This window comes from Ceratotherium simum, chromosome 13 (assembly GCF_057802395.1).
Source record: "Ceratotherium simum simum isolate JZ-2026a chromosome 13, ASM5780239v1, whole genome shotgun sequence".
NCBI classification, from domain to species: domain Eukaryota; kingdom Metazoa; phylum Chordata; class Mammalia; order Perissodactyla; family Rhinocerotidae; genus Ceratotherium; species Ceratotherium simum.
Genome location: NC_141912.1, coordinates 45,116,873 through 45,144,237, shown reverse-complemented (window position 1 = coordinate 45,144,237; position 27,365 = coordinate 45,116,873). Strand labels below are relative to the sequence as shown.

The following is a 27,365-nucleotide window of genomic DNA, read 5'->3' as shown; positions in this document are numbered from 1 at the left end:
CTTATTTAAAGGGCAGGGCTCCCTCCACTGTTCTTAAATCAAGGCTCTGCTGTCTGACAAACTGCCCTCCGTCATTTTCACAGGATATTTATAACATTGGGAAGTATACAAAAAAGGAAGATGTTTAATGAGGAGCTCTGCATGTTACAGTGCTATACATCATATGGTTCAATTTATTCTCTGAAATATCAGAGTTAGAATAAAATTATCAAAAGGGGGAAAGTCACATGGCATTGGTACAAACAAGATGTGCCTATTTGTATTTATGTTTGCTAATGAAATTCAGCCATGATTTTCACTTTGATTTTAACAGTCTTAGACCACCATTCAGTTTTATTCATTGTAATTAAATCTCTCGCCCACACGCAAACACAAGGGCAGCAGGAAAAGGGGCCATATTTTATCTTTTAAAAAGCTATTACATAGCTTTGATATGAAGCTCCAGACCTTCAAAGATTTGTAGTATTAAAGCAGAACAATATGTCTCTCAGGGCACAGTCACCTCCTTAGGCAAATGGAGGGGCTGGGAGAGGGCTTGAACTCTGAATCCAGCGGCCCCACAGTGGACAGGGCTGAATGTGGGCGTATGGGGGCAACAGAATTTGAGACAACTTGGTGTAGTCTCCAACTTTGCTGCCAAAAGAGAGGTAGCAAAAGGCCAGATAACTGTAAAACTTAGGAGTGAAGTGGAACAGAGAGCAGGACTAATTTAGCTGTCTTTTGAAACAGCATTCATACATGAAGATGTACGTACCTTCCCAATCCCAACTCACCTGAGTATTCCAATAAATCAAACGCTTAGGTTAACTTCATCAGTAAGGACTAGTGAAGGCCTATTGCTTTCAGTTTACTCCACTACCTCCCTACCTTTTCCTCCCCAAAGCCAAGCCAGTGGCTGTAGGACCACTGCACTCTGTGCCCTCTTTATCCCCGTGGAGCAGAAAAAAGCATTTGGGAAACCGCCAGGGCGGCTCGCGGGGCCCACAAATCATCCAAAATGCAGAGGGTCTACCCTACACTTAGTTAATTGGGAGTTAACAGTAGTTTGGGAGAAGGTGAATGTATGCTCCAAATCTTTTTATTGTCCTCTTTCTACTAGATTTAACCCAAATTGGCCAACTCCAAACAGATCCAGGCAGGCCACGTTATTTGCTTAGCCCTAAATCAGACACTGAGCACAGCCATAGTAAGACTTCAGTGGGAACACATGGTGTGTCACCCCCTTGAAGCTCCTAAAGATGCATACTTTTGCCACAGAACCTTTCAGCCAGGTTTATCCTAATTATTTTGATATTTCATCCATTTATCAGAATTATTATTTTGGGCACTCAGGGAAATTAAGTGATTCTCCAACGGAGAGCTAATCATACAGCAGAAGAGCCAGCAGTAAAACTATAAGCTCATAATGGCCTGCCCTGTTCTAACTATTCAGCTGTACTGTTTTGGACATCATTAAATCTCTCCCTTCCCCCCAGTCTCTTCACTTTTGTTCTGCTCCCAGGGGCTCCAGAAAAACAATTTCTTTCCCTGTATCTGTTTTCCCCATTAAGGTCAGAGAAGCTAAACGCACAGCTTTGGGCAGAATGGGAACCATCCATAAAGAGCCCTAGACTGAGTCTGGAATCCTGGGCTCTCCCCATGTGAGCATGGGTAGGTCACTCTCTCTGGGCATTAGTTTTTTTCATCTGTTAAGTTAAGAATTGGACTAGAGGAGTTCCCAAAGATACTTTCCAATTCCAAAATCCTATTGTTCCTTGATTCTAGGTGTAAGCAAAGGGTTTGTTCAGCGTGGTTCAGTAGGCTTAGTTTCCAAATTCCTCTTTCATTATGAAATTAAATGTGGTGTAGCAGTCTGAAGGACTGTGCTCCTTAGCAGTGGCATCCCAGCATCTGGGAAGGAAAAAAGCAATGACTAGTCTACAGATGGCCCGCAAGTGAGAAATGTGATACAGGTAACCCATCTGCTGTCTGGGTAAAAGGCGTGGTCTGAAAACCTTGATTTCTCTTTCTTCTGTATTAAATTAAATGCCAATATTAGGATTTCCATTATGAAATTTTGTTGACAGTATAATCATGATAGATTCTGAAAGGGTTCCTTTTATTGACAAAACCATTTTTGGGTCCTGTTAATGGTATAGTCATCCACTCTGCCACCTTTCTCAGCCCTCACTATGCATCCGAATCACCTAGATTGCTTTTAAAACATTCCAAAGCCTAAAATCCACTCAGACCAATTGACTTTGAAGAAATGGAGCCGAAGAATCTGTTATTTTTTAAAGCTCCCCAAATCATGCACAGCATTTTCATTATATATGATTTTTAAAATTAGTCTAGAAAATAAGCGCTAATTGAGAATGCCTCCAAGCTGAAGATGATTTAAATTCAAGTCCCATCTCTGCACTCTGGAGTATTGTACAGGCTAATCTAGTTTCAATTTGAAGTGAAATTTTAATTTACCCTTTAAGTGATGTTTAACAAGAACTGAGTTTGTTAGGACTAGGAGAATATGTATGTCTATAGTAATCTGGGTGGAATAAATTATGCCAGATTTCAGAGGTTTTTGTTTTCTTTGGCTTAATGTAAGACAATGTGGTATAATGAAAAGAATACAGGCCCTGGGTTTTGAATCCTAAATCTATTGCTCACTAGACATGTCACTTTAAAAAGGAGAATAATAAGACCTTTCTTACTAGTTGTGGTAAGGCTAAATTAGATATGGACATGAAACTACTTCATAAACCATAAAACCGGGTAGCATTTTCTCATCTTTGCCCCTCCCTGCTTTAAAAAATATACACATCTCATGCCCTTTTAAATGTTATTTGAAATTAAATATTATGATTAAAAGCAAAAAAGCAAACAAAAAGCCTGCCTTGTTTTGTCCCTCCTTCCTTCGGTTGAGAATGACCTCTCAATGCGTTTTCCTTGTGGTAGTTCAACAATTAACATTAAATTGGAAGCTTCGTGACTGCAGGGACTGTGTTACTTATCTTTGTGTCCTTTGCACCACCAAGCACATAGTGGTTTACACAGTTAGAACTCAGTAAAGATTTGCTAAAATCAAATTACACAGATTTATAGGAATTCAGACAATGGAACCAAAATCTTCTGTCTTAGGCCTTTGACAAATGAAGCATTTGTGAATTTGGGACCTGCTGCAATGAAATTCTTCTTTTTTTCTAGCTTTATTGAGGAATAATTGAAAAATATAATTGTATATATTTAAAGTGTACAAGGTAGTGATTTGATATACATATGCATTGTGGAATGATTAACAAAATCAAGATAATTAACATATCCATCACCTCACATAGTGACTCTTTTTTTGTCGGCAACTTTCAAGTATACACTACTATATTATTAACTATAGTCACCATGCTGTACATTATATTCTCAGAGCTTGTTCTTCTTGTAACTGAAAGTTTGTACCCTCTGACCTACTTCTCCCCATTCCCTCTCCCCACAGCTCTGGTAACCAGTGTTCTATTCTCTGTTTCTATGAAATTACCTTTTTTTTTCTTTTTTAGATTCCACATTCAAGTGATAACATGCAGTATTGGTCTTTCCCTGTCTGGCTTATTTCACTTAGCATTATGCCCTCCAGGTTCATCCATGTTGTCCACATTGGCAGGATTTCCTCCTATTTTATGACTGAATAATATTCCATTGTGTATATATATACCACATATTCTTTATCCATTCATCCATCAAAGGACATTTAGATAGTTTCCATATTTTGGCTACTGTGATTAATACTGCAAAGAACATAGGAGTGCAGATATCTCCATATACTGATTTCATTTCCTTTCAATATATACCCAGGAGTGGAATTTCTGGATCATGTGGTAGTTCTGTTTTTAATTTTTTACACAACTGCTATACTGTTTTCCACAGTGGCTATACCAATTTGCATTCCCACCAACAGTGTATAAGGGTTCCCTTTTCTCCATATCCTTGCCAACATTTGTTATCTATTGTCTTTTTGATAATAGCCATCCTAACAGATGTGAGATGATATTTCATTGTGGTTTTGATTTGCATTTTCCTTATGATTAGTGATGTTGAGCCCCTTTTCATGTACCTATTGGCCATTTGTATGTCTTCTTTGGGAAAATATCTACTCAGGTCCTTTGCCCATTTTTTAATTGGATTCTTTGCTTTTTTTCCTATTGAATTGTATGAGTTCTTTATATATTTTGGATATTAACCTCTTATCAGATATATGGTTTGCAAATATTTATCCCATTCTGTAGGTTGCCTTTTCAATTTATTAATTGTTTCCTTTGCTATGCAGGAGCTGTTTAGTTTGACATAGTCCACTTGTTTATTTTGGCTTTTGTTGCCTTTGCTTTTGGTGCCCTATCCAAAAAATCATTGCCAAGACCAATGTCTAGGAGTTTACTCTGTATGTTTACTTCTAGGAGTTTTACACTTTCCGATCTTACATTCAAGTTTTTAATCCATTTTGTGTTGATTTTTGTGTATGGTGTAAGATAGGGAACCAGTTTCATTCTTTTGCATGTGGCTGTCCAATTTTCCCAACACCATTTATTGAAGAGACTATCCTTTCCCCAAGTATATTTTTGGCTCCTTTGTCAAAAATTAATTGACCATATATGTGTGGGTTTATTTCTGGGCTCTCTATTCTGTTGCATTGATCTGTGTGTCTCTTTTTATGCCAATACCATACTATTGTGATTACTATAGTTTTGTAATCTAGTTTGAAGTCAGGAAGTGTGATACATCCAGCTTTGTTCTTCTTTCTCAAGATTGCTTTTGAATATTCAGGTCTTTTTTGGTTCTATACGAACTTTAGGATTGTGTTTTCTATTTCTGTGAAAAATACTATTGGAATTTTGATAGGATTGAATTTAATCTGTAGATTGTTTTGGGTAGTATGGACATTTTAACAATATTAATTCTTCCAATCCAAGAATGCAGGATATCTTTCCATTTATTTGTGTCTTCCTCAGTTTATTTTACCAATGTCTTCTAATTTTCAGTGTATAGGTCTTTTATTTACCTGGTTAAATTTTTCTTAATTGTTTTATTGTTTTCATTGGTATTATAAATAGGGTTGCTTTCTTAATTTCTTTCAGATAGTTCATTGTTAGTGTATAGAAACACAACTGATTTTTGTGTGTTGATTTTGTATCCTACAGTTTACTGAATTTATTCATTAGTTTTAACAGTTTTTTGGTGGAGTCTTTAGGGTTTTCTATGTATCAGATCATGTCATCTGCAAACAGAGATTTTTTTTATTTCTTCCTTTCTGATTTGGATGCCCTTTATTTCTTTTTCCTGCCTGATTGCTCTGTCTAGGACTTCCAGTACTATGTTGAATAGAAGTGGCAAGAGTGGACATCCTTGTCTTGTTTCTGATCTTAGAGGAAAGGCTTTTAAGTTTTCACCATTAAGTATGATGTTAGCTGTGGACTCATCATATATGGCCTTTATTGTGTTGAGGCACATTCCTTCCATGCCTAGTTTGTTGAAAGTTTTTATCATAAAAGGGTGTTACCTTTTGTCAAGTGCTTTTTCTGCATCTATCGAAATGATCATATGATGTTTACCTTTCGTTCTGTTAATGTGATGTATCATGTTGATTGATTTGCATATGTTGAACCATCCTTGAATCACAAGGACAAATCCCACTTGATCATAGTATATGAATTCAGTTTGTTCATATTTTGTGGAGGATTTTTGCATCTGTATTTATCAGGGATATTGGCCTGTGTGGTACTGTGATTTATAATAAGAAATATGTATTTAGTCTTCATCCCTGTTTCTGACACAGAGCTCCTAAAATCCTCTGGATTTCCTGTGATGAGAGCTATAGCGGTGTCTGTTGTTATGTTAATGAGGTGACTTTGGGACCTCACCTAAGGATGGAGGTTGGTTGCCAGTGGAGCCAACCCGTGTGATTAGTGGGTTGGAACTTTCAGTCCTACCCCTTGACCTGCAGGGAGGGGAGAAGAACTGGAGATTGAGTTCAGTCACCAAGAGCCAATGATTTAACCAATAATGTCTATGTAATGAAGCCTCCAAAAAAACCCAAAAGGATGGAGTTCAGAGAGCTTCCAGGTTGGCGAACATGTGGAGATTCAGGTGAGAGGCATGCTCAGAGAGAGCATGGGAGGCCTTTGCCCTTTCCCAGTACCATGCCCTATGCTTCTCTTCTGTCTGGCTTTTCATATCCTGTTATAATAAACCAGTAATCTGTTAAGTAAAATGTGTCTCTGAATTCTGTGAGCCACTCTAGCAAATTAATCGAACCTGAGGAGGAGGTTATGGGAACCTCGAGTCTATAGCTGGTCAGTCAGAAGCACAGGCGATAACCTCGACTTGCAATTGGCATCTAATGTGGGGTGGAGGTGCAACAGTCTTGTAGGATTGAGCCCTTAATCTGTGGGATCTGCTGCTATCTCCAGGTAGATAGTGTCAGAATTGAGTTGAGTTGTAGGACACCCAGCTGATGTCCAAGAATTGCTTGTTGGTGTGGGGGAAAAAAACCCACATTGGAATTGGTGACCAGAGTCTTAACCTGTAATTTTCTTTTCTTGTAATGTCCTTGTTTGGCTTTGGTATCAGGGCAATGCTGGCCTCATAAAATGAGTTTGGAAGTGTTCTCTCCTCTTCAGTTTTTTGGAAGAGTTTGAGAAGGATTGGTATTAATTCTTCTTTAAATGTTTGGTAGAATTCACCAGTGAAGCCATCTTGTCTTGAGCTTTTATTTGTTGGAAGATTTTTGACCACTGATTCAATCTCCTTGCTCATTATTGGTCTGTTCATATTTTCTATTCCTTCATGATTCAGTCTTCATAAGTTATATGTTTCTAGGAATTTATCCATGTCTTCTGGGTAATCTAATTTGTTGACATGTAATTGTTCATAGTAGTCTCTTATGATCCTTTGTATTTCTGTGGTATCTGTTGTAAGGTCTCTTCTTTTATCTATAATTTTATTTATTTGAGTCATCTCTCCTTTTTTCTTAGTCTAGCTAAAGGTTTGTCAGTTTTATTTATCTTTTCAGAAAACCAACTCAGTTTCATTCATCTTTTCTATTGTCTTTCTAGTCTCCATTTCATTTATTTCTGCTCTAATTTTTATTATTTTCTTCCTTCTGCTAACTTTGGGCTTTGTTCTTTTTTTCTAGTTCCTTGAGGTGTAAGGTTAGGTTGTTTATTTGAAACCTTTCTTTTTTCTTAATGTAGGCATTTATCGCTATAAACTTTCCTCTTAGAACTGCTTTTGCTGCATCCCTTAAGTTTTGGTATATTGTGTTTCCTTCTTTGTTTGTCTCAAGGTATCTTTTTATGCCCCTTTTGATTTTTCTTTGATCCATGGGTGGTTCAGCAGTATGTTGTTTAATTTTTACATGCTTGTGAATTTTCCAGCTTTCCTCCTGTTATTGACTTCTGGTTTCATACCATTGTGTTCAGAAAAAACACTTGATAAGATTTTAATCTTCTTAAATTTGTTAAGCCTTGTTTTGTGACCTAACATATGATCTATCCTGGAGAATGTTCTCTGTGCACTTGAGAAGAATGTGTATTCTGCTGCTGTTGGATGGAATGCTCTGTATTGTCTATCAGGTCCATTTGGTCCAAAGTGTAGGTCAAGTCCATTATTTCCTTATTGATGTTCTGTCTGGATGATCTATCCATTGTTGAATGTGGGATATTGAAGTCCCCTACTAGTAATGTATTGATGTCTATTTTTGCCTTCAGATCTGTTAATAACTGTTTAATATAATTAGGTGCTCTGAGATTGGGTGCATATTTATTTATAATTGTTATAGCCTCTTGATGAATTGACCCCTTAATCATTATATAATGACCTTCTTTATCTCTTGTTACAGCTTTTGACTCCAAGTCTATTTTTTTCTGATATAAATATAGCTACCTCTGTTCTCTTTTGTTTTGCATTTGCATGGAATATCTTTTTTCATCCCTTCACTTTCAGCCTATTTGTGTCTTTCAAGCTTAAATGAATCTCTTGTGGCAGCATATAGTTAGGTCTTGTCTTTTTTTTTTTTTTTTCATTCAGGCACTCTATGTCTTTTAATTGGAAAATTTAAACTATTTACATTTAGAGTAGTTGTTGATAGGTAAGGACTTACTGTTGCCATTTTGTTAAAGTGTTCTCTGATTGTTTTGTTCCTTTGTTCCTTTCCTCATCTCTTGCTGTCTTTCTCTGAGAATTTATGATTTCTTTGTAGTGGTATGTGCTGATTGTTTTCTCTTTATCATTTGTGTATCTATTATGGATTTTTGCTTTGTGATAACTATGAGGCTTTTATAATATATCTTATAACCATCCATTTTAAGCCAATAACACCTTAACTTCAATTGCATAAAAAAGTTCTACACATTTACTTGTCCCCCCACACACTTTATGTTGTTGTCACAATTTACATCTTTTTATATTGTGTATCCGTTAACAAAACATTGTAGCTATAGTCATTTTTAACATTCTTGTCTTTCAACCCTGTATGCTAGAGTCCAAAATGACTTACATACTATCATTGCAGTATTAGAGTATTTTGAATTTGTTTATATATTTATGTTTATCGGTGAATTTTATACTTTTATATGTTTTCACATTACTAATTAGTGTCCTTTTGTTTCATCTTGAAGAACTCTCTTTAGCATTTCTTGTAAGGTGGTTCTAGTAGTGATAAATTCCCTCAGCTTTTGTTTGTCTGGGAAAGTCTTTATCTCTACCCAGGAACTAGTTTCCTGGGTAAAATACTCTTGATTGGAAGTTTTTTCTTTGAACACTTTGAATGTATCATCCCACTCTCTTCTAGTCTGCAAGGTTTCTTCTGAGATATCTGCTGATGGCCTTATTGGGATTCACTGTTATGTGATGACTCCTTTTAAAAAACTCTTGTCACTTTCAAAATTCTCTCCTTGTCTTTGATTTTTAAGAGTTTGATTATACTTTATCTCGGTGAAGATCTCTTTGAGTTAAATCTGTTTGGGGATCTTTGATCTTCATGAATCTGGATGGCTGTATCTCTCCCCAGATTTCAGAAGTTTTCAGCATTATTTCTTTAAATAAGTTTTCTGACCCTCTCTCTCTCTCTTCTTCTAGGACTCCCATAAAGCAACTATTGTTTCACATAATGGTGTCCCTTGATTCACAGAGGCTTTGTTCATTCTGTTTCATTATTATTTATTTTTTCTCCTCTTAATGGATGGATAATATCAAGAGATCTGTCTTCAATTTTGCAGATACTTTCTTCTGCTTGATTGAGCTGTTATTGAAGCTCTCTGTTGCATTTTTCATTTCATTTATTGTATCCTTAAGCTCCACAATTTCTGTTTGGTTCTTTTTTATGATTTCTGTCTCTGTTGAACTTCTCATTTTGTTCATGCATTGTTTTCCTGAGTTCATTGAGTTGTGTGTCCACGTTCTCTTGAATCTCATTGCACTTCCTTAAAATAATTATTTTGAATTCTTTTTCCAATAACTCACAGATCTCCATTTCTTTGGGGTCAGTTACTGGAAAATTATCGAAATCCTTTGGTGCTGTCAAGTTTCCTTTCTTTTTCATGTTTCTAGTGGCTTTGCATTGATGTTTGCGCATTTGAGGGAGCATTCATCATTTCTAGCCTTTCCAGACTGACTTTGGTGGGGAAAGACTTTCACCTGAAGGTGGCTGTGGGGGCTCTGGCTGGGTAGGGTGCAGCATCTCTGATTCTGGGGAAAGCACAGCGGTATAGTCTGTGTGAAGCTCCATCAGCTGAGGTCAATATTGGCCAAGACTAAGGGGGTCTTTGGTGGCCAAGACTGCAGAGGTCCTGAAAGTGCCAGTGGTATCTAGGGCTCTTGGGGTCTTTGGTGGCAGAGGCTGCTAGGGTCTTCCTGTTCTCCTTTTTTCCCTGTTGGAGGAAGTTCTAGCCAAGGGGATCCCTCTTGGCACCAGATCTGGTGCACTGGCACTCAGAGTAGCAATGGAGCCAGGTTTCTGGGATCAGGCACATGTGGAACTACCATGGCACCAGGGTCCTGGGGCACAGTTATGCTTGCTGTGATGGAAATGCCAGTGTCTAAAGTGCAGGTATGTACACGTCTCCTGAGGAACTGGAGTCTGGGTCTGTGGGGCTCACCACAGTGATTTGGGCACCAGGGCAGGGAGATGCAACCGTGGCACAGGCTGTGGGATGACAGGGTCCAGCAGTGGCTTGGGCCTAGGGTGCAGGGTGCAGCAGCAACATGTCCTGGGGATAGTGGGCCACAGTCCTGACTCTGGCCTCAGGGAGTAGGGTACAGAGCAGCAGCAGCTCGGCCTCGGTGATGCCAGGTCTGAGCCACGACTCAGGACCCAAGGGGTGAGGCACAGAGCTGCAGCAGTGCAGCCTAGTGATGGCAAGTCAGTGCCATGACTTAGGACCTGGGGGTGGGACAGAGAGCAGCAGCAGCACAGCCCTGTGATAGCAGGTCAAAGCCTCGACTTAGGACCCATGGAGCAGTCACAGAATAGCAGCAGCTTGGCCCCAGTAATAGTGGGTCAAAGCCGCAACTTAGAACCCCAGAGGCAGGGCACAGAGAGCAGCAGCAGCTCTGGTCTCATAGATGGTAAGTCCCTGTGGTGTCCCAGTCCCAGCGAGTGGGGCGCAGTGTCACCTGGGGCTCCTGGGGCAGATGCTCCTGCAGCAACAGCTCCAGCCCCCGTGAGGAGACGCAGCAGTGGGGCTCCAGGCAGCTCCATTAGCTGGGTTCGTGCTGGTGCAGACTATGGGGGTCCTCGGTAGCAAAGACTACAAATGTCCACAGCAGTGACGAGGCTTCCGGGGTTCTCCTTTACCCGTGGAGTGAAATCCCTGCAAGGGGGTCCCTCTTTGCACTGAGCTCCTCTGGACTAAGGGAGGGGGCAATGCAGGGAAAATGCTCCCTACGCTTTTCTGTGTGGCTGTGCTCGGTTTTTGAGCTCTGCAGGGTTTCTGCTGCTGCTTTGTTGTAGTTCAGAGCTTTCCCAAAGCTGTTTTTGTCTGTTTGTAGTTGTTTATTTATTGGTTTTGTGGGGGAGACAAGCTTTGGGACCTCCTAGCCTGCCATCTTGCTGATGTCAGTCCCTACAATGAAATTCTTCTTTTATTTTATTTAAAGTCTGAGAAAGCAGAAAAAATCAGGAAAGGTAAAAGTGAAAATAAAATATAAGTTTGAACTGGGGGTAGGGGTGGTTTTATCTATAGTTAAAGCTTCATGAATTAGGCTATTGGCACAAATAACACACACAATCATATTCAACTTGGAACTACCGGGTATATTTTGTAGCATATTTGTCTTCTTTTGCTTTAAATATTAATTTGGGGCTGGCCCCGTGGCTTAGCGGTTAAGTGCGTGCGCTCCGCTACTGGCGGCCCAGGTTCAGATCCCGGGCACGCACCGACGCACCGCTTCTCTGGCCATGCTGAAGCCGCGTCCCACATACAGCAACTAGAAGGATGTGCAACTATGACATACAACTATCTACGGGGGCTTTGGGAAAAAAAAAAAAGAGGAGGAGGATTGGCAATAGATGTTAGCTCAGAGCCGGTCTTCCTCAGCAAAAAGAGGAGGATTAGCATGGATGTTAGCTCAGGGCTGATCTTACTCACAAATAAATAAATAAATAAATAAATAAATAAATAAATAAATAAATAAATAAATAAATAAAAACTGTTTAAAAAAATAAATATTAATTTGTATTCCTTAAAATGTGCAACTTACGATGACCCATAAAAAAAACAGAAGGAAAACAGTTAGAGATTTAAATGTATTCTCTAGCTTGTCGGTTGTCCATACTCAAATAAGAAAAAAAAGTCACATTTTAGGAGTACACATGAGTTAATTTCCCCACCAATGCCCAATGCAGTAGGTAGAATCTGTGTCTGCTTATTTAGGTAGACTGAGATTCTGGTAACAGGTTTAATTTGGAGCTGAATGAATAAAAGAATGTCAAAAATTGGGAGCTAGCCTGATCCTCAATTTAAAAAAAAAAGCCTAGGAGCTACAATTGGTCCTTAAAAAAAACTAAATATCATCTGTGCTGGTAACTTTGAGAGATGCTAGAATATCTGAGCTTTTCAACAAATTCACATAGAAGCAATTAGTATTTGGGAACAGAGCTTTGTCACATCAGCAATAAAGCTTAAGTGGTATATGGCATGTAGGAGCTGGTTTTGGGGGGAAGTCTGATTGTGTTATTGGCTAATGTATACTTTTCAGTAGTTGGGGGAGGTCCTGACTGTTTCTGGTCAAGGTCTGGGTTTTACTAACAGTGTCTGTGAAGACATAGAACCAGGAATCAGTCATTGGATCTGACAGTAGAGAGAAGTGGGATACAAAGTGTTTTGTGAGAATGTGGCCTCTGGAAGGCCCTCACGCCAAGCAATGTTTAAATTTAGTTTCAGCATTCACAACACAAATAGAAATTCACAGTTGACACAAAGATGAGTTGTCTTCATCTGTCTTCCTTTCAAGTTGCTTACCCTGGAAAGGATGCCAAATTTGGGACATTCCCGTGATCGCCCTACATAGACAACATATATCCTTTATACATCAAAAGGAAAGAGCAGTGACTCACGGTGGAGGACCCTAGGGGATTGGTTTGCTGAAATTGCTCTTCACTAATTACACATGCTTATTTGTTCCTTTTTTATTTTAGAGTTATAATAAGAAGAACTTATTCCAGAAATCTGGGTCAGCTCTAAACTTAGGTTTTCTCATTAAACTTGGTTACTTGAGGATCTGTGTTATTAAACAAACCTGTAATCTTTTCGTGGTTTGCAAACAATAGATAAATCATCTGTGAAGGTCAACTGATCTTTGAAAAGTGACCTTTTCAGTGCTAGAGAGAACCATTTTATATTGCCCATCCTGGAAAGATTTAACTGGGTAATTTCTCAGGTGGGCTTAGCCAAGACTCAGTCTTCTCGTGAGCCAAAACTTCTTTTTCAAGCAAGGCTCACTTCAATCACTTACCTTTATGAGGAATCCAGCTTTGCTCCCAGGTCCATTTATGTCCATGTAAACGATCTCTATGCTTTAAATATTATGTTAAGTTAAAGGTTGTCACTGTGGTTGTCAAATTTAAAATATCAAGGTCAAGAAGCTGAAAGTATTCCTTTGGCCTAAGCCTCTGTAAGGCCGCCGTGGTGGTGGGGGCTGTTTCAAGGCCTGAGGCTCCCCCGCCTGTGGTTGTGGGAAGACACTCTATCCATTCCTGCAAGTTATTTGTGGCTCTCTGAGGAACTCATTTAACACTGTTCTCCAGTGCACGATCTTAGGAGGTAAAGTTGGAATTTTCTAGTCCTTGTTAGAATGTGTGCTTCAATCCAGAAGTGTCCTATGGCTTAAAAAGTTTGACGGTCAGGAACACGCTCACAGAGACCCCTGAGGAATGAAACTTGGAACGTGCCACTGTCTTCTCATCGTTGATATGCTGATCTGGAGTGAACCTTGGAGCAGCACAACGAACCGATGAAATTTCAGCTGGGGCTCAAAGCCTGACAACCATAGTAAATCCTGTGTAAGCAGGATACTTGGAGGGAAGGTTGTGAAGTTAATTGAATTTTATGATTAACAGAAAGTTATCCAGAAAACCATTTTGTTTCACCTCATCTTCGTGGAAGTGTTTCTAAAAAGCTTGGGTCCACTTTACTTTTTTTTAGTATAATTAAAATTGTAGTTTAATCATTTTTTTAGAATTAAACGCTTCAGCACCTCCATAGCATTATCCTAATCATAAAAGCTTATTCTGTATTTCCTATAGTATGACTGTCGGAGGTAAATTTGTTGGACTGAAAGTATACAGACTCCAGAACAGCCCCAGAGTTATTAGCTTAAAGGAAAAGATCCCTGGTATGAGATTTTGTTATTTTTTCCATTTTTCTGAAAATAGATTGTAGAAAAATTCCATCTAATTGAGGGTTATGAATTCTCTGAATGTGACTGTTCCTGGTTTAAGTAATGAAAAATATGGTGGTGAAAAGGAGAATTTTATTCCTAAGTCTTGGATTTTAGTTCAGCTTTGCTCTGTTTATTATGAGACTCAGGACCAGTCACAGAGGCCCTGTATAGCCCAGTTCTTCCAACTCTGAAATGCAGACTATATCTCTTGAGATGGAAAATCACGCAGTTCTACTTTCTTTACTGGGATATATTATATTATTGCAATTAGTATCCATTTTCCCATTTTCTTCTATGGGAATACTTTATCCCATCATGAATATCCATATATACATCTGTATGTACATGTATGTATGTATATAAAATAATGTAAGATTCTAGTTTTCTATAATGTACAGAACTCCTTAGAGATCACCATATTTTAGGGAGGAGGAAAGGTGTCTATTAGTGTCTGTTCCCATAGCTTTTCACTGAGACTATAAATTAGGCCTGGGAAAGCTTTAATGAGTCAGTAATTTATAGACTATTAAGATACTTAGTTATAAGTGATTCTTGAGCATGTCCACTAGAGAACACATGTTTATAGAGGACAGAGAGATTCAGCACAATGTCTTTGGCCTAATCAAGCCTAATCAATTAACAAAATGGGATGTCTTATTTTGCATATCTCCCACTCCCCCAAAATAGATCCCTAACCACTTGTTACCCACACTGACTTTTTAAGAGACAGAGTGGTTCTATAGCTTTGCCACCAGAAATGTTCAAATTAAGCACCCTATTAGATTGTAGCCAGCAGAGTCTACGTAACGGGAAGAATGCTCTGGTTGCTTCTTTGCCTCCTTTCCTGGTTTGACTTGATGTGATAATTCATTGCAGATTTCTTTTTCTTTGACAGAGTGCCTACCGCAGGAATGGGATGGCTTTTCTGGCCTGCTGATGTGACTGTGACTGCAACAACAGGAAAGGCAATGTTATATTAAGGTGATTTCTTTTCCCTCCTTGGACAAAATAAAATACAAGTTTACCTTCTCCGTATCCTTGGGAGTGGGTTGGTTTGTTGTGACTATCAACTGGCTGACTCCAGCTCTTTTCCAGCCCCCTCAACACTTAGTCTTGTTTACTAGAAGGGCCGTTTAGCTAATTAATGGCAGGATGTTTGGGATAGTGTGTAGGTGGACAAGAATGCAGATCACACAATTTTGAAATTTTAATTTGGAGTGGATTCACTGCCCTCAGCTCACATGTCTTAAAAGCAGTGTCTTTTTTTTTTTTTTTTCACTGTTTAGTCTATGTTTTATTTGATGTATTTTGTAATCCAGGTTTGAGACAAAGGAAACAAAATTAAAAGGACAGTCAGTTTCCCCCTTGCTCTATCCCACCAACTTTACTTTCCAACATCTGCTGACTGTATCTACATGCATTTTAGAGACAAATATCCATTTTATAAACTCGCGCTAATCAAAGACCTAATTGACCTGGTGAGCTGTCTGTTCCCATCTTCTCTTCTTTTCACCCTGCTTAGAGGATATGTGTCATTTTCATGCCCTTTTCCCAACTTCCTGCGTGTCTGCCTATCATGTGTGCTCTCCTCACATAGACCCTCTTCCCCCGTCTTCATTTCTCTCCTTTCCCTATCCCTCCAGTCCCCAGGCCCACCCTCACACACAGGCTGTGCCCATTTAGAAGCAAAGTAATCAGAATCAATAGGAGGGGAGCCGGTGGCTTGCTTCCTCCCGGCCAAGCACCAGCACGCCTCGACTGGATGTGCGGACTGGGATTTCCTGCTGGTAGCAGCTGAGCTACCCTTCTGGCATCTATACTTTCTCAGTGAATGAGGAACTGTAACTCTTGGAAACAAACCAAAATATAGCAGATGTAATTATGCAGTTCCTGATTAAACTTGAATTGCAAAAAAGGAAGTTATTTCTTTAATTCTGTAGGAGTTTTATGTAATTTTACTTTTATCGTGGTTTTTATACACACTGAATCAGCCTTTGTAAAGAATTAATAAAAACAGAAATGAGAAGCATGAAAGATTTTCCTCTTGTGACCAAATCATTGTGAGGCTCAGTTAATATGATTGTGCCATATTATTCACATTTGTTAACTATCATTTACCTGTTCTATGTTAGTTCTTCTGGAAAAAATCTTCATGTCAAGAACAAAAAAACGCAGATATATAATATCAAAAAATTGCCAAAGGGTTTTGATGTTCCATCTGTGCTTGTTGAAATGTATGATTAAACTTTTCTTTTTATCATCATTCTTATTTTTCTTGGCGTCCCTAATCATGGAAAATTATAAGCTTGCAGTAAACATCCTAACTTTTAAAACGACAGCATTTATTGTATTTAGTTTCGATCTGCCAGGCTTAGAGATGTATAAAATTTTCAGAGGCTAATTTTTCACATCAAAATTCCTTCTCTCCCACATTATATATTTTAAAGTATGCACAAGGCAGAAAATATAGGGTTTGGGTTTTTTCCCTTCATTTTATTCTACCTGATCTCCTTATAGTCCCAGAGAAGGAAGACTCAATGTACATTTCTCTCAGAAATATGACAGGTCTGTGTTTTTGTTGGTCTGGCATATGTTTGTCTATCTTGAACAGTCTGACAGGTAATTATTTATAAAATCTGGTTTTGCCCAGTAAGTCCATATAATAACCTTTCACTTTTCATCATAAGCCAGTGAGCTGAATTTAGAATAAAACAAGGTCATTTATGTCTGTCTCAAATCGGCCTAGATGTCCTCATAATTGCTCAATATTAATATTTTTAATTCTTTTTTTTTCTTTTCTACACTTAGGTCCTTTCTCTGACTCTTTCCACAACACTAAATTTGAGCTGAAATAAAATTTCCTTAAGCAGTGAGTGCAGAAAAAAAAGAAAATTTATAAAAGGAAAGTTTCAGAAAATGTGACTTCAATAAATTGCTCTCTCAAGGTTAAAATGTTATGTAGAATCATCAATGTTAAGAGCAGAAGATGGTCTTAAAGATCATTAAAAACAACCACTCATTTTACAGATGAAGAAACATGGCCTAGAGAGGGAAACTGACTTTCCAAATGTCACTCAATAATGGCAGTGACACATGAGAGACCAGATCCATGGTCCCTAATTCTCAGTCTAGTTATAATTACGTAACACAGTCTAATTATACTCCATCCTACTGGATTTGCGTGAGACATTACGAAGACATGTTGGGGTTTTATGGCATGTTTATCTTAGACAGTTACGTAAATTTGTTCTAAAAAGATTCTAATTATGGATACATCTTAAAGCATGAGTGTTACATTAGAATCTTCTTCAAAGGGACTGTGGTATTAATTAAATAATGTTATATGTCAATTATGCATCAATTTAAAAAAAAGAGGCCTACGAGCAAGGGAGAGGAGATTTAACATACTCTGAGCACCTGCTTTGTGTCAGGAACCTTACCTCTGATACTTCGTTTATCCTCACAATGACTTCATGCAGTGGATGCTATAAAACAAAACAAAAAAACCCACGTCAGGCTCAACTCTAAATCAAATGTGAGTACACAAAACAGTTTCTATTTTTGTAGCCTTGTGTTTTGGAGACTGAATTTGAAAATAAATAAATAAAACCAACAAATAAATAAGCAAATAAATAGCCTCTTTTGTGGGCAATTGACATTACCTCATAGATCTGAGGGTAAAGGAAACAGAATTATTTCTCCCTTCACCTAAATTTGGAAATGCAACTTTCTGAACATGCCATTTTGAGGCTGTCATTGACCTTCCTGCCTTTGCATATTGCAATAGTTGAGATTCAAAAATAATGTTCCAAGTTTAGAACCAAGAGTTTTTATTTAAAAACCATCAGAAGAACAAATATTTTTTTAAATGGTGTATATAATTCCTGTATCTAGGGAGAATTCTTCATTTATTACTGTTTGTTTCTTTAAAATAAACAATCCGCATTTAATGCTTTTACCACGTAGAAGACAAATAAACACAACTGGTGATTCTTGGTCTGGAAGAAAACAAGTTTACTTCTCTAGAAATTATAAAGTTTAATTTTATGAAAAGTTTTTTATGTAGTTCCCAGATCAGGTATTTCTTTCCAGTTCATATAACCCCTTGTGTAACACTGAATTACTACAGAGAAAGTATTCCCTCATCTGCCCTCCTGGAATTTAGATAGAACCTTCCCAGCCTGCATTTAAAATTCTACCATCAACCATGTATACATCTCATAAAATATTTTACAGTTTCCTGTATGCTCTGGCTCAACATTTCATAGTGCATAAACACTTCTGCAAATAATATAAGGGCATCGAGTTGAATATGTCATAACAGTGGCCCCCACATAAAGCTGATTCTCCAGCAATTTATTTTCTTATTTTTATCTTCTTATTTGAAATCCACGATGAAACTTTCTGTGCTTTTATTGTACAGTTGTGGGGGGTGGTGCGCGCAGGGGCTCTAGCAGTTTTAGTGGGGCTGTGGTCGTTAAAGCAGAGACTTTCTGCAGAGGGCATCAAGCCAAGCTTAAACAACAAAACCATGCCTGCAGGAACTGGATGTAAATGTGATGGTTAAATAAGGGCCAGATGCCTTTAAAAACTCCAATATTAAAAAGTCATATCTCTTAAAGTAAGTCTCTAATGTTGTGAGTAGGATAGTGATACCATAGCACTTAAAAAAAGAAAGAAACAAAGAAAGAGACTTGCATTTGTTTTCTGGAAGAAAATATCAAATATTCAAGCTGTCATAAGTCATGAGAATTTTGGCAATTGAAGCATATTTTAAAACAATCAATTCCTACAAAGTCACAAGAAACGCACATACAATATTTCATTGTTGGAAACCACTGTAATTCTGTATAGAGCATTATATTCCTGTTCCCGTTTCTGTTCATCACCACCCACTATTTCCTACTCCCATTTTTTTCCAAGGGAAAATAAAAATAGAAAAAGATATAGGAAAAATCAAGATGATTACATATATAATTTTACTAATACCAGGTAACAATTTATTATCAAAAATGATATATCGTATCAGCCTTTTAATAATAAGTTTGACATGATAATCATAGCACACCATGTGCCACCCTGTGTGCTAAGCACTTTGTGTGGGTTAGCTCGTTAAACACCCACAACTCCACTAGGAGATGTGCACTGTTGTTCTCCTTTTTGCCCACAGGCAGTGGAGAGGAAACAGGAGCAGAGGTTCAGTGTCTTGTGCAGAGGTACCCAAGATGGAGCTGGCATTTGTACCCAGCACTTTGACCCCAAAGCTCATGCTCTTAACCACTGTTATATGGCAGGGACTGTACTAAAGTAAAGATTTCTGATAACATAGTACCGGGATTTGCTGCCCTAAACCCAGAAGCACTTCTCAGTACCAAACAACTTGATTATAAGAAAATTTCCTTTTAACTTAACCTTCCTTCTCTAAGGCCAAGTATTATATATTTAATAGAATATCATATAATGTATAATAGAATATAATTATATAGAATGATGCCAAGTCCTCTGTAATGTCTTAAATCTTAAGATAAATACATATAATCAATGCACATACTAAGAATCTCTATAGAGATTATGAGAAAAACTTCCTCAAAGATCTATGTGTACAAAGCCTCTCCTTTGTGAAGACCAGATTTCTCCAGAAGCCTCTAATTACACAGGCTACTATTTTATGCTTTCGCAAAAGGCATTTATCTCATGTTATAAAATAATCCCCATCTTTTTTACATGGTTTGCATGGCAGATACAGAAGTACCTATGGCAATTCCTTGAAACTTTATACAAATCCCCCTTTTAGGTGTTTGCTTGTTAATTATGGTATAGACATTGTTTCTCCTAGCCCAGGATGTTTGTGTGTGTGCTTGGGAGGGGTGGTGGACAGAGAGAAAGAAGAAAGTGGAAAGAAAGTTGCTGAGCACAATCTGAATTAGAAATGATGATTTTCCTCTCGCATCAGGAGTTGGCAGCTTCTTTAATTCAGCCCTAGGTCTGTTCTGCCTCAGGACAAGTCACTTCCTGATTTATGTCCTTTAAGGTCCCAAGGAGCAGCACCAGCCTGTGGTACTGCATAACTGCAGCATTTTTTTTTCTGAATGGCATTGATCTACATCTTCAACCACTTTACTTGGAGAAGTTAGTTTACCTGCCAGTACACTGTCCACTTCTCATCTCTCCTCCCTGACATGTATGTGCCAGTCAGCCAGGCATCCCTAAGCAGCAGTGACTACTGCAGCTGGTGGGTTAGCTTGCCACACTTCCATAGATTTGGCCGGTGAAGAGACAATGAGCCCAAATGGGTTTAGGCAGTTTATTACTTAGCAGCAGCATAAGCAAGATCAGCATAGTGTCAACTTTCCATGTTCCTAATCCCCCCAGGAAGATACCAAACCAAAGGGGCCAGATGACAGACAACATGAGTGGTGGGTCGCTGTGTCATGGAGGCACCAACTCTAAACTACAACCAAGTAATTTTTTAGCTTGCATCCATACCCAAAAGGAGGTCGAGTGGAAAGTCCCATGCCTCACCAGAACTAGGGAGACGGGAAACTACCTTGTGGCAGCTCCTCCCAAGACTGGCTATCTTGCCACATCTCTTGGATGACGGGAGACTGTGGTGGAATGTGGCTTATGTGGAGACATGCAAGGTCACTAGGGTGCCTTTCCCCTGCGATATGTAGAGTGATGTGTGTTTCTGCTGACAGTATGAAAAATCAATCAGCCTCTTTCCTAGGTTTTCATGGTGGCATCCTTCCTTAGTTCTTTCCTGTAAAGATTCCTGCATGCTTCAATGTGCAGTACCCTCTGCTTTCTCTCATGTCTTTATTCCACTGTTGGTCCCTGTACTTCCTATTTTGTGTCCTTAGTTGTCTCTCCATGTCTTTGTAACCTACACTAGATTAAGAATCTCTTGAGGACAAGTCTTGAATTTATACCTCTTTGTAATCACCACATGCACATATTGGATATTCAATAAACATTTGTTGGTTGGTTGATAGAAATCATTTATTTAAACATGAGCACTGAATCCTTTTTCTTTTTTGGTTAAGTCTCTGTTAAATCTCTTATTGATGCTTGTTTTACTTTTTTGGCTACAAATCTCATGAATTGTAGATGGTCACAACCTTTTTCTTAAAGACAAGTACAGTGTCTCAGAGAAACCAACTCAAAACATGCCATGCATCAGGCTTCTTGTGGCCTGTATGAGTAGGTCACTGTGACTTCAGTCTTGTTTGAAGGGGTTAATGACCTCAGAAAGAGAGGTAACCTCAATCACATTAGTACTACCTCAGACCTAAGAACCTTGGTGTCCCACCTGAATCTATACAAACTTGAAAAAGAGTCATAGACTTACTCGCTATTTTTGTATATAATACCATCTTTGAAAGCCTGCTGGTTCTCCCACTAGTTTACTCTAAAGACGATGAGCTGTTTTAGGATGAGATTTCCTTAAAGGTAATGGAAATAACATGTCCACTGAACTTAAAGCAAATATGAAAATCTATGTAGATTGAAAATAATGAGATTTTGTGAACTGGAAGCAACAGTTTATCACCCAAAAGTAGCTTGCAATTAAAGTGTCTGTTTTCTCTATCTCTGTTCGTTCATTCATTCATTCAAAAAAAATTTTTTTTTAGCGCCTATGAAAGCCAAGCAAGCAACGTGGAATCTACAGTTCCCAAACAGTGAGTCAGGGAGCTGTGGGGAACTGTGGAATTCTGGAAGGGGCTCAGGAGGCCACCCAGATGAAATTATCTGTAGGTTAAATAAACGTGTTTTGCCCTTATAGCTGCCACTCTTTAAATATATACATACAGGCCATTGTGATTTATAAAACATAAATTCATTTAAAAGTGATACTAAAATCCTGGTTAGCGTTTTCAAATTACTTATTTTTTCATTGAAGAGGTAGCAAAAGTACAAGTTATAGAATACATGAGTCAGTGAATTTATGTTAAAAAGTGATTCTCAAGCGCAAAAAAAAGATAACATTCCTTTCTGTGCTTTTACTGTAACTGTTGTCCCCTCAGTTCTTCAGTGGTGAGTAGATTGTGCCTTCTGCAGGTTTTGAGCTTCTTTAACTTAGATTTAAGGGTATTTTTTTCCTTTGACATAAAGTATCACCTGAACTTTTTTCATCTCTCTTATTTTGGGAAAAATTTATGATCTTTTTAACATTAGGAAGTTTTGCTTTTCCTGACATTTTATTACTTTGCATATTTGAAACATTTCAATCCCAGACAATAAATATTATGTGATTATTGTTTTCACATGGACTGGCTATTTCCTCCTGTTTTTTCTAACCCCTTTCCCAGCTAATAATACTCAAAAATTTATTAATAGTAAACTGTGCCATTAAGCTTTTCCAGAATCATGTACAATGAAAATTGAAAGAGGGGCAGGTTTGAGAGAGGAGGGGTAGTAGTAGTGAAAAATAAATTGAGATATGTGGTTTTCATTCAGTTGGATTTCAAATGTGTCTAGTTCAGTTGAAATGAAGATTATATTTTTTCTGTAAATCATTTTTATAAACTGTCATAACCAGTTATCATATTAAATGGTATCTTTTTATATCATTATTGAAGCTAAGTGGACCTCAACAAAGTACATGGATGTTTGCTGAGTTCACCATGAGTGCTCAGTGTTTAAGAGCGCCCACCTTCAAAAGCTGTCTTCATGGCTCCCTCACCTTCTTCAAGTCTTTTCTCAAATATCACTTTCTCAATTAAGGCCTTCTGGAACCACCCTTTAAATACTGACACCCTGACCTCTGCCCTAGCATACCATATGCCCCTTCCCTGCTTTCTTTTTTCACCCTAACACTTACATACCATTTCATAGACTTATTTATTTTGTTTATTGTCTCCTCCCTCTTGAATGTAGACTGTCTGAGATTAAGGATTTGTGGTCTGTTTTGTCTGCTGTTATATCCTGAGCACTTAGAGCAGGGCCTGACACATAGTGCATGTAAGTCAGTATTTTACTAAATGAATGAAGGAGTGATCAGTCCTTAATTCTGCAGATCCTTGCAATACTCAATCCATATCATTGTACTCTGGTTCTTCTCAAGCCTTTAACTCCAGCCTCTGTTTCCTCTCAGTCCTGTCCTGGCTTGTCGTCTTACTCAGTGCCTCGACTGTAAGCTTCCCCTTGACTTTCCAAAGTCCTCTGAACTTCTTTAACTGTGTTCCTCAATATAACTCTTTTTTTAAATGTTTTTACATTTTAGTACTTCCTAAATCACAAAATTCAACAGAATAAGAAATTTGGCCACCACAAGCAAGAGTTAGTTATGATGTAGTTAGGTTTTCATTAATATTATATCAAATTTTTTGATTTATCTATTTCACTACTTATTCAAATTTTCTTTTTCCCACGACTCCAGGTTAGCAATTTTTTTAATGCATTTATTTATTAATATGTTGCAGTAGTTTTTATAGACAGGAAACATAGAATATATATATATTTTTTAATTAGTTTAATGTGGTATAGCTTATGTACAGTAATAACTTCTTTTTAGATGTGCAGTACAATTCAAAGACTTCTGACAAACTCAGTTGCCTAACCACCATCACAATCAGGAGACATGAATGCCAGAAAGTTCTCCCATGTTCCTTTGTAACTAATCCCCCACCCACCACTAACTCCTAGCAACCACTGATCTGATTTCTGTCTCTCTAGTTTTACCTTTTCCAGAATCGCATATAAAATGGAATAATTCTGTATGAATTTGGATTTAAAGTGTTTTTTGTGTCTGACTTCTCTCACTTAGCATAATGCTTTTGAGATTCATCCGTGTTGTTGTGTGTATCAGTAGTTTGTTTCATTTTATTTCTGAGTAATATTCCATCACATGGATGCACCATAATTGGTTTATCCATTCACTATTGAATGGACATTTCGATTGTTTCCACATTCTGGCTATTAAGAATAAAGCTGCTGTGAACATGGATGGACAGAGCTTTGTGAGGACTTTTGTGTTTATTTATATTGAGTAAACACCTACGAGTAGGATTACTGGGTCATATTGCAAGTGAATATTTAATTTTATAAGAAATGGCCAAAGTGTTTTCCAAAGTAACGGTACCATTTGGCATTCCCACCAGAAATATGAGATGTCTAGTTGCCCCATCTTTGCCGGCATCTGTCATGATCCATTCTGTTATTTGTTGTTTTGTTTTGTTTTAATTTTAGCCATCCTAATAGGGGGATAGTACTATCTGATTGTGGTTTTACTTTGTTTTTCTCTGGTGACTAAGGATATTAACTGTTTTTCATATGCTCATTTGCCATCTGTATATTTTTTTTGTTGAAGTGTTTGTTCAAATCTTTTGTCCATTTAAAAAAATTGGTTGTTTGTCTTCTTATTACAATATAAGAGTCCTTTATATATTCTAGATACAGAAATATGTTTTTCACATATTTTCTCTGAGTTTAGGGCTTGGCTTTTCTTAAAGTCAAGAAGTTGGAAGAGCTGAAGTTTTTGACTTTGAAGAAGTCTAGTTTATCAATTTTTATTCTCTTATGGCTCACACTTTGTGTGTCTTACCTAAGAAATCTTGATTTAACCCAAGCTCACAAAGGTTTTCTCCAGTGTTTACTTCTTGATATTTTAAATTTGAACTTTTACTTTTAGGTCTTTGATTCATTTTGAGTTTATTTTTGTATATGGTGCAAAGTAAGAGTTGAGGTTCCTTTTTTTTTTCCTGCATATGAATGTCTGATTGTTCCAACACCATTTGTTAAGAAGACTATCCCTTCTTCATTGAATTTCCTCGACATCTTTGTCTAAAATCTATTGACCGTATATGTATGGTTCCATTTTGGATCCTATTTCATTCCACTGATCTGTATGTTAATAGGTATGCTAGTACCTCACTGTCTTGATTACTCAGTCATGAAATCAGGTCTTATGAATCCTTCAGCTTTTCTTTTTCAAGATCATTTTCTATTCTAGATTCTTTGTTTCTAGGTTCTTTTCTAGATTTCGCCTGTTTCTACAAAACACTTGCTGGGATTTTGACTGGAATTACTTTGATCTATAGCTCAATTTGGAGAGAACTGATACCTTATCTGTATTTAGCCTTCTAATCAATGAATGTGATATAGTTCTTTATTTACTTAGGTCTTTTCTAATCTTCCTCATTAATGTTTTATAGTTTTCAGAATATAAATCTAGTACATATTTTGTTAGGTTTATCCATGGATACTTCATGTTTGATGCTATAAGAAAGATTTAAAAATTTTTCTATTTTCAGTTCATTGCTAATATTTAGAAATAAAATCAGTTTTTGATTGTGAACCTTTTGTTCTGCAACTTTGCTTTATCTCGCTTATTAGCTATCATAGCTTGTTTTTTTGTTCTGTTTTGCATATTCTTTGGAATTTTTTACATAGATAATCTTGGTATTTGAAAATAGGCAGTTTTGTTTCTTTCTAATCTGTATGCTTTTTATTTCTTCTTCTTACCTTATTGCAGTGACTAGGATCTCCAGTACACTGTTGAACCGGAGTGATGAGAACAGACATCCTTGCCTTTTTCTTGATTTTATGGGGAAAACATTCAGTCATTCCCTATTAAATATGATGTTAGCCACTTTGGATAACATGTTGGCAGTTTCCTTTCCTTTTTCCTGATTTTAAGGGTAAAGTGTTCAGTCTTTCACCATTAAATTAGCTATAAGATGTTCTTAGATGCTCTTTATGACATTGAGGGAAGTTCCTTTCTATTCTTAGTTTGCTGAGTGTTTTTATAATGAATGGATGTTGAATTTTATCAAATGGTTTTTCTTCATCCTTGGAGATGATCATATAGTTTTTATTTTTTTGGTGGTACATTGCATTGATTGATTTTTGAATGTTGAACCAGACTTCCATTACTGAGATAAATGCCACTTGGTCTTGATGTATTAATCTCACTATATTTTGCTGGACTTGATTTACTAATATTTGTTAAGTATTTTTGCATCTGTATTCATGAAAGATATTGAACTGGAATTTTCTTGTAATATCTTTTTTCTGGTTTTTGCATCCGATGATACTGGCCTTATAAAATGAGTAGGGAATTACTCTTTCCTTTTTTATTTTCTGGAAGAGTTTCTGTAGAATGAGTATTATTTCTTTCTTTTAAGTTCAGTAGAACTTGCCACTAAGGCTATCAGGGACTGAAGTTTTCTTTGTAGGAAAGTCTTTAGCTATGAGTAACCTTAGATGTAAGGCTATTTGGGTTATCTATTTCTCTTTGAGAGAACTTTGGTAGTTTGTATCTTTCAAGGTATTTGTCCTTCATCTAACTTAACAATTTAATTGACATAAAGTTGTTTGTGAAATTTCCTTATTATTTTTTACATAGCTGTTGGATCTATGGTGATGCTTCTCTTTTTAATTCCCGATATTGGCAACTTATTTCTTCTTTTTTTCTCAGTCTGAATAGACTTTATCAGTGTACTGATTTTTCAAAGAATCAGCCTTTGGTTTCATTGATTCTTCTTTATTTTTTTCCTGTTTTCAGAGTCAGTCTGCTTTTATCTTTATTATTTCCTTCTTTCTGCTTGCTTTGGGTTTAATTCACTCTTCTTTTTCTTTGATTTTAGATCTTTCTTTTCTGTAAGCATTTTGATGCTATCTGTTTCCCTCAAAGTACTGCTTTAGATATATCTCAAAATCTTTGATATGTGTTGTGTTTTCATTTTCTTTCAATTCAGAATATTTTCTGATTTTCTCTTTGACCCATGGCTTATTTAGAAATGTGTTGATTAGTTTCCAAATATTTGAGAATATTCTAGATATCTTCCTGTTATTAAATTTTAGTTTAATTTTTTAATAGAGAACATACTTTGTGTGATTACAGTTCTTTTAGGTTTGTTAAAGTTTGCTTTCTGGCCCAGAATATGTGCATGTGCACTTGAAAACATGTACATTGTGCTGTTGTTGGGCATAGTATTGTGTAAATGTCAATTAGGTCAACTTTGTTGATAGTATTTTTCAGTTCTTCTATATCCTTACTGATTTTCTACTTTTTATTCTTTTATTTTTTTTTATATTTATTTTTTTTGTGAGCAAGATCAGCCCTGAGCTAACATCCATGCTAATCCTCCTCTTTTTGCTGAGGAAGACCGGCTCTGAGCTAACATCTATTGCCAGTCCTCCTCCTTTTTTTCCCCAAAGCCCCAGCAGATAGTTGTATGTTATGGTTGCACATCCTTCTAGTTGCTGTATGTGGGACGCGGCCTCAGCATGGCTGGAGAAGCGATGCGTCGGTGTGCACCCGGGATCTGAACCCGGGCCGCCAGTAGCAGAGCGCGTGTGCACTTAACCACTAAGCCACGGGGCTGGTCCTCTACTTTTTGAAAATCAATTACTGAGAGAGGAGTGTTGAAGTTGTCAACTAAAATTATGGCTTTGTGTATTACTCTTTTAAGGTTTATTAGTTTTTGTTTGGTATATTTGGAAGTTCTGTTCTTAGTTGC

At 37.4% G+C, this 27,365-nt stretch overlaps 1 protein-coding gene across 5 annotated transcripts in view; it reads left to right on the top strand.

The window, feature by feature from the left end:
• The window catches only part of SUPT3H (SPT3 homolog, SAGA and STAGA complex component), a 549,045-nt gene that overhangs the window by 496,415 nt on the left and 25,265 nt on the right, over nt 1-27,365 (top strand). For 3 of the 5 annotated variants that reach the window (XM_087438676.1, XM_087438675.1, XM_087438677.1), the window contains exon 12: nt 14,798-14,883. In XM_087438676.1, coding sequence (XP_087294802.1) covers nt 14,798-14,839 — 42 coding nt within the window. In that variant the 3' untranslated portion in view covers nt 14,840-14,883. Of the gene's footprint in view, nt 1-14,797; nt 16,166-27,365 lie in introns of those variants that run through there. The other 2 variants (XM_014782652.2, XM_004424063.3) reach the window with 2 other exon arrangements.